Source organism: Echinops telfairi, unplaced genomic scaffold (genome assembly GCF_000313985.2).
Source record: "Echinops telfairi isolate 266 unplaced genomic scaffold, ASM31398v2 ScPeMD7_5592;HRSCAF=6446, whole genome shotgun sequence".
Taxonomy (NCBI): domain Eukaryota; kingdom Metazoa; phylum Chordata; class Mammalia; order Afrosoricida; family Tenrecidae; genus Echinops; species Echinops telfairi.
In genome coordinates this window covers 15,416,388-15,428,502 of record NW_022109491.1, presented here as the reverse complement: position 1 = coordinate 15,428,502, position 12,115 = coordinate 15,416,388, and the positions used below count along the sequence as shown (strand labels likewise).

The 12,115-nt window shown below is 46.1% G+C and overlaps 1 protein-coding gene across 5 annotated transcripts in view; it reads right to left on the bottom strand.

Annotated features, from left to right (window-relative positions):
- Positions 1–12,115, bottom strand: part of CHD6 (chromodomain helicase DNA binding protein 6) — a 160,498-nt gene that overhangs the window by 20,249 nt on the left and 128,134 nt on the right. For 3 of the 5 annotated variants that reach the window (XM_045295407.1, XM_045295412.1, XM_045295408.1), the window contains 4 exons: positions 6,725–6,785; positions 5,341–5,557; positions 3,340–3,548; positions 605–2,191 (listed from right to left, as the gene is read on the bottom strand). In XM_045295407.1, the coding sequence (XP_045151342.1) occupies positions 605–2,191; positions 3,340–3,548; positions 5,341–5,557; positions 6,725–6,785 (2,074 nt within the window). The remainder of the gene's footprint in view (positions 1–604; positions 2,192–3,339; positions 3,549–5,340; positions 5,558–6,724; positions 6,786–12,115) is intronic. The other 2 variants (XM_045295409.1, XM_045295410.1) reach the window with 1 other exon arrangement.

The window sequence follows — 12,115 nt, the reverse complement described above, 5'->3', positions numbered from 1 at the left end:
TGGTACAGATAGGAACTGGAAACACAGGGAATCCAGGGCGGATGATCCCTTCAGGACCAGTGGTGTGAGTGGAGATACTGGGAGGGTGGAAGGAGAGTGGGTTGCAAAGGGGGAACTGATTACAAGGATCTACATATGGCCTCCTCCCTGGGGGATGGACAACAGAAAAGTGGGTGAAGGGAGATGCCAGACAGTGGAAGATACGACAAAATAATAATTTATAAATTACCAAGGGTTCATGAGAGTGCGGGGAGTGGGGGAGTGGAAAAATGAGGAGCTGATGCTAGGGGCTTGGGTGGAGTGCGGATGTTTTGAGAATGATGAGGGCAATGAATGTACAAATGTGCTTTACACAGTTGATGTAAGTATGGATTGTGTAAGAGCTGTATGAGCCCCTGATGCCAGGGGCTTAGGTGGAGAGCAAATGTTTTGAGAATGATGAGGGCAATGAATGTACAAATGTGCTTTACACAGTTGATGTAAGTATGGATTGTGTAAGAGCTGTATGAGCCCCTAATAAAACAATTAAAAAATATATATAAAACAGAAAAAAAAAACCCTCTGTCCAGATAACACCTGCCTACCCAACCGCCACACACTGTACCTTGACTGTGGCCATGTCTCTCTCGGTCATAATCCTCTTTAGTCTCAAAATCCGTGTCCTCTGGCTTCAGTTCACTGCCTTCGAGAGGGAAGGTGGGGAAGCCTTTTGTCCCTTCTGCACTTTCCTTCCAGGGCTCTTTTACCAGCTCAGATCTCCCTTTAAATGGCTCTGATGGACTAGCAGCTGGCTCAGTGTCCACTGGCATACTACTGGCTGTACTTTTATATAGATCTAGGTCATAACCCGGGGACTTCTCCACTTCAAGGTCCTCGGTCTCAATGCACGCCGCCTTCCACCTCTCCATGTGCTTGCAGTGGCACTGACAGGTTGCTACAGAGAAAGCCCTCTGTGGCTGGTGGGCCGGGCTCACCTCCTCCAGGCTGTCCATTTTGGGGTCGCCTGCCTGGAAGCCCCGACTCTGTGCCCTGGAGATAGTCAGAGTGGGCTCCATTAGGTGCAAAAGCTCTGGCTGCTTCCTTAAACCTGCTGCTAGGTCTAAGTTTTCTTCCTCCTCCTCTTCTTCCTCCTCCTCGTCACTGTGGCTCTGACCCAGGATCAATTTACTGTCTAAACTCTTATTTTCTAATAAGTCGATGAGTTGCTGGTCTGCCGACAGGCTCGTTTTAGAATTACAGATGCTGAGGTTACACATATCCACAAACCCACTTTCATTTCCTTGATCCAAGGAAGGAGAGGACATGCATTTGGCTTCTAGATGCCCAAAGTCTTCAGGTCTCCGCCTTGCTTCACTGCAGCAGAGTTCACCGGCCTTGGAGAGAGACATCAGCAAATGCTTCCCATTCTTATGGTTCATCTGAGCTACTCCTGCTTCTAGGAGACCCAGGAAAGATGGAGCTGAAGCCCTTTCTGTCTCGCAGTCTCTGGACTGACAGTCCCCTTCTAGGCTTGCTGAGAGGGCCATTGTGTCTCTCCTAGCCTCGGCCCTGCCACGGACCGGGCTTTCCTGAGCAGAGCTGGGCACCTGGCCGAGCCCCTTCTTCCCATACGACGTGCTCTCCAAGGGCTCAGGCAGCACACTCTCATCGTGGTGGATGGAGAGGACGTCCTGCACTCTGGAGAGGAAGCTATCACACGTGATGTCGGGTAAGCTGTCCTGGGGTGGAGCTGGAGGATCCTCTCTGCTCTCCGCTTTCACCAGATTCTCAGGCTCATGCACCAGGGACTCCGAAGTCCTCCCCAGCTGAGAATAGGCAAGGGAGTCGTACAGTTTGGAGTTGGTCTGGTAAAGGCAGCAGAGACTATCTGGGGCCTGGATGTCGGTCCTCTTGTGCTGGGCATAGTTCCGGTAGGCATCCAGGAAGGTCAGCTGGGGATCATTCATGATGTAATAGTCAGTGCGGTTCAGTCCGTGCTTGGCAGTGCCAATGAGCAGGTCCCGGTCGTGCTTCCCACATTCCCACCAGACAGGGAGGTAGAGGCTGGGCCTGCACAGCTGCAGGCGCTCGTGCAGCTGAGGGCATTTCAGCACCTGCTCTCGGACCTTCCGTAAGAGCTCGATGCGGTACAGAGTCCGGGCGGCCCGCTCCTCAGTGATGGGTTCGATGTAGATGGCGGGGTCTGGGGGCCCTGGAGAAAGAAGGCAAACAGAAACAGCTCCTCAGTCAAGGCCCTCGGAGACTCTTGCTACATCTCAGGTTGAACTACCTGACAGCCTCAGGTGTGTGCGCACCTGCAAAAAGCTAACGGGGAATGTACATATCCTAAGAAACTAGGACAGATGCCACGAGGCTGGACGAGGGGCATGAAAACTCTGGTTCCGATTTAATATGCATGTATCCTGTACCCTCTACTCTAGGAACTTTACATGGGAGGGGTCTTAATGAGGTCTGTGGAACAGTGGAATTAAAAGAAAATGGGAATTACTCCACAAACTTTTGGAAGCTCTCTTGTAAGTTCTTTAATTCACACAACAATTAGATACCATCTGTGTCTCTGTTTTAAGGCTGAGGCCGCAGGCTCAGTAAGGTAATCTGTCAATGTGGCAGAACCAGGATTGGAGACCAGCTAGGTCTTGTCAGGAGTACAAGTTCTGCAGCTTCCCATTATAGCCAGGCTTAGTGTTTGCATGTTCCTAAAACATGCTCACACGATCCAGGGTAAGCTCATGTACAGATGAGGAGGGAGGGAGTGAGAGAGAGAACTTGGGGTGGGGAGAGAACTTGGGAGGGGGAGAGAGAGAGAAAGAGAGAGCGAGCGAGAGCACAAGAGAACTTGGAACAAGCCCAAGAGGTATTTCTCAGAAGTGTTCTCCATCAGACATGTCTAAAGGGCATCATGCTTGGTAAAGTGGAGGGGCAGCAAAAAGAAGAGGAAGGACTTGGACAAGATGACCTGACACGGTGGCTGCAAGAACTGTGAGGATGGTGCAGGACCAGGCAGCATTTTGTTCTGCTGTACAGAGGGTCGCTATGGGGTGGAATCAATTGGATGACACCTGACAACAAAAACAATTAATAAAAATAATACTGAGAACTTGTAATGTGGATTTCCAATTGGTTGGAATTTCACCCTCCTGAGAAAGAGACTTAACTGCATGATGAGAACGGTCTCCCACAGCAGCTCACACATTTCTAAACACCTAACTGACTTACCTGAATTCCTCAGGTACATTCCATGCCTACAGTAGCACCTAGAGTACCTAAGGTGACTGTCTCTCTAACTGAGCACACCCTTTCCTGGTCTCAGCTGTGATATACCAACAGAGTTTTCCTCACCGCCATCTTTCCACGCAGGCAGTCGACAGACGTTCCGGCACATGGCCACAAAACTATAAAAATAGTGTTCTAAGCTCTCATCCGACTTCTTGTCCAAGCGGGAAATGACACGGAATTGGGTCCAGTCAAAGGTTTTCTTTTCTTGGTCAAAGACAACACCAAAGGAAGACACTGCCCTGTAGAAGTCGGCCTGTTCTCGCCTAGTCCACCTGGAGATTAAACCAGAAAGGGGCAAACGAGTGAGCTCTTGTCTTTCTTGTAAAAAAATAAAAACCCAACTTTCTGCGCTTACTATGAGAGTCCTTAGAGTCAACGTAGTGGACAGGGCTTATCTACTGCTTCACACATTATGTTTAAGTTAAATTGTGCTGAGAGGCCTACAATGAAAATAAGCCTACAGAAAAAAAAAAGAAAAATTTAAACAAGTCTATTAGCTGACTTGCAATAAAGCTGTCACTTTCTAATCTTCCACCTCTTTCCTTGGGCATTTGCTTCACAATTTCTAAATCAGGTGTGCAAATGTGCATCAATTTTAGGGAAGACCTATTTCATCTCCTCTTATGTTAGTTAGCGATTTAAAAGATAAGACCTTTGAAAGATGTAACTTGTCAAAGCAGGAAAACACAAACATTTTCCATGAAAATTAACAACAGAAAACAGCAGGCCTGCACCCTGCTGCACGCAGAAAAACCCGCAGGGCAGGAAAGCCGGGCTGTTGGCTCTCATCAGTCACAGGTGTCAGTCGCTGCTTCATGTCCTCCCCCGTGTGACACAGAGCGATGGATTCTGTGAGGGCTTCCCAGACTACTACACTCAACATCTTCATGCCACCGATGAAAAAAGTGGTTCAGAGAAGAGAAGGGACTGCCTCAGATCTGATTCTATTTTCATGCTAGGTGCTGGGCAGCTAAGCTTAAGGTCAAGGTTCAAACCCACCAGCAGCTTCATTGGGGAAAGAGGAGACTGTCTGCTCTTGTAAGATTGACAACCTCAATAACCCTACATAGGGCTCACTATGAGTCTGACTTGATTTGATGACAGTAGGTTTTGTTGTTTACGTAGATAGGTGGCCTCTATCAATGGTCTCAGTATGGGCCACTAAGATCTTTAGGCTTTATAGGGTGTAGGACTAAGATAATGATGCAAGGACTACTATCTTCCACCCACAGGCTTTCTAAGGAGTTTGAGCACTAACTTTTCGGTGGAAGAAAAACCTGGCAGCCTATTTCCTTAAACAGGCTTGGAGACACTGCGGGGCACTTCAGCTCTGTCCCACAGAGTTATTATGAGTTGAAGGCAACTAGAAGGCAATGAGTACAGGGAGTTCCAAGAAGTTTGAGAAATATCGCGGTGGTGTTCTTAGAGCACATCCCCATACATGGGGTTCACGCTTGGGAAGAGCGTCGGGGTGGACAATCACAGCAGCCTGCGAATCAGAAACTAAAACAGTGCCATGAGCACCTTCTGATCACACTGGGGCATTTGGATTTCATTAATTTTGGAGACAAACATCACACAACAGCACAAATACAATCACCTGCCAGGTACCAACTCTCTGTCTTTTGCCACCATTACCAGCTGGCATTGTGGGCTGCCATATCCCTTGGCTATAGATGTTCCCCTTTGGGAACCTTTCCAAATCTGACCCTGTGTGTCTCTTATTTGTACCTTTTTGGCTACTGTAATAAATATCACGTGAGTCCTTCTAAGGAAACCAGGAGTCAGTAGGAGTCCCACAATTGATAGCCAACAGAGGGGTCCTGGAAGAACAGAGGTTAAGTGCTTGGCTTCTGTGGGTTTTGGTGGTTCTGGCCTCTAGCTAGTATCTGAGGGGTTTTGTAGCTGGCATCTACAGTCTGAGGAAGACTTGGTAGTCTTTCATGTGGGAGACCTGTGGTTAGGGTCAGAAGAACTGCTGGTGCCAGAAAGGACATGCAAAACATGCGCTACAAGAGACACACATGTGCGCACAGACACTACAGCAGCCCTAAGGGCATTTACCTCTTTTGGGTTTCTTTGTTGATGAGGTCCATTTCTGAGGTCCTCCTGAACATCTCTTCCTGGACCCAGTATCCTGGATTACCTGGTCCCAGGGCTTCGGGCCGGCAGGTCTCTTTGCGGTTGCAGCGTTGGTAGACAGTGACCAGGCGTCTGAGACGAGCTGTGAGTGCAGAGGAAACTGGCCAGGGCGATTTGTCTGGGTCAGAGCCATCCTGGGCTTCAAACATCAGTGAGGATATTAGTATTTACAAACAGAATGGAAACAGGGGTGCCTGGTTTTATTTGGTCATGTTTTGTTTAAATAAGAACGGAGCTGACTTGGTAGTGACTGCGGGATAACTGGTTCTGAGACCGGGCAGAGCTGGCAGGCTGACCCTTTTGCTTCAGGGACAGCTGTATGTTGTGGCCAACACCCACATATGGGAGGGCAGGACTGGCCTGCGAACCCTGCTCTGACACACAGCATGGCAGAACAGTCCCTTGCTGATGTCCCTGTACAGAACTGGGGACTTCTGAGAGGCTGGCCCCTCCCACTGTCAAAGCCTCCATGACAATTCCATTGGGGATGGGGGGTGGGGAAAGGTATTTCCCACCAAAAAGGGGGAAAACAACAACAACAACAACCATAAAATTCTCTCACAGAAAGGTCACAAGGAAGGGACAAATCAGTCAGGGTGCAGTGTGGCACCGATGAAACACCACAACATTCCTCTAGTTCTTTAATGGTTCCTCCCCCCACCATCATGACCCCAGTTCTATCTTACAACTCTGGCTAGACCAGAGCATGTACACTGATAAGAGCTCTCAACATACAGAATCCAGGGCAGATAAACCCCTTAGGACCAATAATGAGTGGCGATAATGAGTCACGAGGGTAGGGAGAAGGGGAAAGCGATTGCAATCATCAATGCCCAAGAACATCCCCACCTCCCCCGCCAGTCAGGGGGTGAACAACAGAGAGGTGCGTGAAGGGAGACAGTGGACATGGTGTATGATATGAAAATAAAAATAATTTATAAATTATCAAGGGTTCACGAGGGTGGGAGGATAGGGAAAAAAGAGGAGCTGGTATCAAGGGCTCAAGTAGAAAGAAAATGTTTCAGAAATGATGATGGCAACATCATGTACAAATGTGTTGATGCAACTGATGTATGGATTGTTGAAAGAGCTATAAGAGCCCCCAATAAAATGATTTAAAAAAAATTCCTTTGATCCCTCAGATTGCATCCTGACATTACAAATTAACCCACTTTGCAGAGAGGAGCTACTTATTTGGCTTTTTCAAAGCACCTCTCAAAACAAAGCCTTTTTGTACACAGGAACTCCAGGACAGCCACACACCGGGACCTTACTTTTCTTTGCCGTCAGAAGGACACAGTCTCACCTGCCCGGCTGTCCTCCTTCTTTTCACCCAAAATGCCATCATTTCCATCACTGGGACTCTCCTAGGGTCAGAAAAAGGAAGCCACTCCATCAGCAAAACTGCAGTCAGGAAGCAGCCAGTTCAGACACCCCTTCCCCCTCCCAACAGAGAAGTGAGCATATGCCAGCCAGCTCCTGCCATGGACGGACGTCCGCGTCCAAGCCAGAGCCCCAACCCGCTGCCCTCAGTCCATCGGACTCACGGTGACTATAGAACAGAGTAGAACTGTGCCTGCCACAGGGTGCCCAAGGAAGACTGCCGTCTCTAAAGGAAGCAGACTCCCACAGCTTTCTTCCGTGGAGCGGCGGTGGCTTCCAATCTTTGGGTTAGCAGCCGAGCGCTTAACCACTGCACCACTTGGGCTCCTTACATGAGAGAGAATACCTGGTGAGAGCAGTTAACTTATGCAATCTTTTGGCCACCCAGTAAGCAGTTTATTTAAGGCCAACAATGGTTCCTAGCACTGTGGGGAATGAGTCTGCTTCAAGAATGGTGAACTGGCATGCTTTCCCTGGCAATTTTATAAGCAACCATTTCAGCGGTGCAATTAAATATTTGTGTTACCATTGTCACTTGAAATTTAATATAGCCATTCCATTATATTAAAAGTGTCTGCACTCTGGCTCCTTTTTGCTGAGAACAAGTGCATGCTCATGTTCATTATGGCTCACTCACTTCACAGTAACAGATGCTATTTTCATAAAACATGACTGCTCCAGACATGAGACCTGATGGTGTAAAACTGCAGGAATTTCAAATTGAAATCATAATTTACGGGGGTACTATGATGGATGTAGGGCTTATTCAAGTTGGAATAGTTGTCAGCTGGCACTAGTTGGATTCCTTTGAGTACCCTGTGTTGGACTCAGGCATGGACCTGCAGAAGTGCCCTGGGACAGAAAGTCTGTGGGATTGTGGGGTGGGGAGGAGAGAGACTGCTGTCCTGAACTTGGGATGTGTTTTCAAAATGAAAATGCATTGCTTTATAACCATCATCTCTGATCGAAAAGATGAGACAAACCACCCCAGGAGTGGAGACTGGGCAGTTAAGAGCACAGGCCAGAGGGAAACAAAGGTTAGCTACCGCAGCCTGCATCATGCTTTTGTAGGGTCCTCAAGCTCAATAGTTTTTAGTTTTAAAAGGTTATTTGAAAAAGGAAATAAGCAAAGCACTCAGATAGTGCTTAACAGAGACTATATGAGCGGCCCCTTCAGGCCTAAAGCGTAAGGTGTTTACTATCTGGTTCTTCAGAAAACACCTTTTGTGCCTCTGGAACAGCTGGAGGTGCTGAGCCTGGTCTGCCGTGGGCACCTGAAACCATGGGATGACCTGAGAGTGAGCACTCTGAGAGGTGAAGGGAAACAGCCTGTATCTGTCTCTTTCCGGGAGGGCTGGGGTTAAGAGCTAATGTTTCTGTGGGCTACCTGCTCAGGACTCTGCAAAACCCTTCATGTGGCTTGTCTGGTCTAGTCTGGTCTCAGACAGCAGTTCTAATGAGAACTGGTATCTGAGGTGCACATACTAGTACCATCCTGGTTATACAGGTGCAGAAGAGAACCCTTGCAAGGCTCTTAACTATGCAAGGCCACAGGCAGCAAGAAAGTGGCACACAGCTAGGATCCAAAGAACAGAGAGCCCAAAGAACAAGAAGCTTGTTTGAGAAAGTAAAACACTCTCAGAATTGTCAGACCAGAGCCTCGGACTGAAGAGGGTTGTACTGTTGTGTCCGATTTTATTATTGCCAATCTACATAGCAAAATATATGTAAAACACACACACAGAATACATTTGCTATTTCAGTCATACAATCCTGGGACCTTCATTACATTCATGTTGTTGTGTGACGATCACCGGTGTATTTCCAAAATTTTCATCACCCCAAGCAACACATTCAGTATCCCTCCAGCAGTCAACTGCATGTTTCTCCTTCCCACTAGCTCCTGGTAACCACAGGTTTCCTTCTGGGCCTATGCATTCTCCTCTTCTCCATCCTTCATTTAAGTGTGAACACGTTGTGTGTCTGAGTTCATTCACTCTGCATGTTAAGGCTCATTCATGCAACAGCAATGGCGGAACGTCATTTCATAATATTCCCCATAGGTGTTTACCATATTTGGCTTATCCATTGTACCTGGTGATGGACACATGGGTTGTCTCTACGTTTTGGCTATTGTGAATAATACTACAGTGAACATTTGTGGTCTCTATTTTCAATTCTTTTGAGTATTTTTATCCAGGAATGGAAATGCTGGGTCACAGGATTCTAACTTTTCAAGAAACTTCCAAACGGTCTACACCAGAAGCTGTACCATTATACATTCTCACCAGCAATGGATGAGGGTTCCAATTTTTCCACATACTTGTCAATAATTGCTATTGACTGTTTTGTTTGTATTTTATGCTTTGGTAACCACCACTCTAGTAGGTATAAAGTGGTATTTATTATAGGCTTTATTTTAATTTCCCTAAAGGCAAAATAAAGATGCTGAGCATCAATTGGTCATTTGTGTATCTTCTTTCAAGAAATGTGTATTCAAGTCCTTTGTCCACTCTTTATCTTGTTAAGTTTCAGGAGTTCTACATATAGTCTTGATATTTTCTGATTTTTACTTTCTTGATGATGTCCTTTGATGTATTTAAGTCTTTTACGTTGATTAAGTCCAATTTACCTACTTTTCTTTTGCTGCTTCTGTTTTCATGTTGTTATGTAAGAACCCATTGCTAAATACATGGCCCTATGGCTTTACCCGTGTTTGGTTCTAATAGTCTCAGTTCTAGCTTGTATATTAAGGGTGCCGATCCATTGAGTTAATTTTCTATATGGTGTGAGGTAGGGGTCAATTTCATTCTTCTGTACATGACGACCTAGCTGTTCCATTATCATTTATTGGAGAGATTATTCTTTCTTCCAGGAGCCCTGATAGGGTAGTGATTAAGCACTGGGCTACTATCTGCAAGGTCAGGAGTTTCAAACAACCAGCTACTCTGAGTGAGAAAGATGGGGTTTTTTATTCCTATAAAGAGTTCTAGTTTCTGGAAACACTGGGAATCCAGGACAGATGACTCCTTCAGGACCAGTGGTGAGAGTGGCGATACCTGGAGGGTGAAGAGTGGGTGGGGTAGAAAGTGGGTGGGGAACCGATGACAAGGATCTACATATAATCCCCTCCCTGGGGTCAGACAACAGAAAAGTGGGTGAAGGGAGATGTTGGACAGTGTAAGACATGACAAAATAATAATAATTTATAAATTATCAAGGGCTCATGATGGAGGGGGGAGTAGGGAAGGAGGAGAAAAAATGAGGAGCTGATACCAAGGGCTCAAGTAGAAAGCAAATGTTTTGAGAACGATGATGGCAATGAATGTACAAATGTGCTTGACACAATGTCTGTATGTAAGTATTGTGATAAGAGTTATACGAGCCCTCAATAAAATGATTTACAAAAAAAGAGTTCTAGTTTTGGGAACTCTCGAGCAGTTCTATCTTGTCCTAAAGGGTTGCTAGGAGTCAGACTGACTCAACTGCACGGAGCTGAGTGAGATTCTTTATCCATTGAATCAACTTGGTACCCTGTTTCAAAATCAGTTGGCCTTGTTAATTTCAAAACTTACTGCGTCATTTTGAAGTGGCACTTAAATACGCTATTTTATTTAACACCTTAAAAACCACTACTTAAGGTGGCATTTCCCAAAGTGGCAAGCACTTTAATGTTTCAGGGAGTCTGCAAAAGCAGATAAAACCAAACTCACTGTCATCCAGTTGATGCTTACTCATAACAACCCCAGAGGATGGGGTAAACTGCCTCTAGGTTTCTGACACTGTAACTCTTTACAGGGGTGGAAAGTCATCACTTTCTCCCATGGAGTGACTGGTGGTTTTAAACTGCTGACTTTGCAGATGGCAGTCCAACCTGTAATCACTATGCCACCAGGGCTCCTTGCAAAAGCAGACACTTACACTTTAGCCTAGATTTGGGGCTATGGTACCAATATTGTAAATTGCCGGGTGTGGTCGTTATATAATTTCATGTCAACTTAATAAGCTTAGGAGTGAGTCTAGCCTGTCAATCAGGTCACAGCCTCCTTAATGGCCTTCTCATGAGGTTTCTGGGAACTTCCTCTCTTTCTCCCTGGAGGTGGGACGTTCATTCTCTCTCTCTCTGCTTCACCTTCCCATTGAGGAGCTACACTCAAGAGACGTGGAGGAGCCAGACCTCATGCCAGCGCTTAGATGCTTCCACCGGCATTGGATCCACAAGATTTTTCACCCACTGGCCTGTGATCTTCCTGCATTTGGCATCATAACATGTGCTGCATGAGTCTAAAGAGGAATTTATGGACTAGTATCAGACATATGGACTTGATCTGGGCTGGGTTGGGGTATTTTCTCAATATACAAATGCTCTTTGATATAAAGCTCTCTCTTACACACAATTGTCTCTGAATTTGTTTCTCTAGTCAACCTGGTCTAACACATCAGGGAACACCGAGTAATTGTCCTACCCTCCCCAAGAAAAAGTGGGTAGCAGGCCAAATAAACTTCAGAACCTATGATTTAAGGAGTTGAAAAGCAAACAGAAAACAACCTACCATGATTTAACCATTTCCCTGCCACATAAACATATTCAGTATAGACACAGCATCTATGAAGACCCTTTGTACAGTGAAATTTCTAAGTATAGACCTTTTCAGACAGAAAAATGTTTTTCACAACCTATAGAACTGAGTCTGGCTCGGCAGCTACCATGGTTTCTTATATTATAATGGTGGCTAAATGTGGGCATAATACCCTGAACACACAGGTGAACTGTCAGTAACTAAAACTAACTTAATTCCCTGTTGTTACTTCCCCTCTTGGGTGGGGAACTCACTTCCTTAGTCTGGAAACAGATTTCATCCTTTGTTTGTGGCCGCTCCTCATATACTATGATGTGTTTCTTTAATACATGTTACTCTATTTGATCTTGGGATAGCTGGAGGTGGTGGCAGTGCAGACCCACATCCAATGGGACTGGACCTGCAGACACAGAATTCCTTTGTGATTTACAAAAGCTCGGAGTAAATAAATACATGAGGAGCTGTCTTCTTACATTTAGCAAATGATTAGCATGGGTCTCCTACATACCAAGAACTGTGTTGAGGTTCAGGGACTGTTGCTGTTAGGTGCCACTGAGCAACCCTGTGCAAGCATAACAGTGCCTGATGCTGTGCAACTTCGAAATTATTGTAGCCTTTATGTCAGTCCAACTCACTGAAGGTCTTCCTCTTTTTCACTGGCCTTCTACTTTATCAAGCACGATGTCCTTCTCCAGGGACTGGTCTCTCCTACTAACAAGTTGAAAGTATGTGAG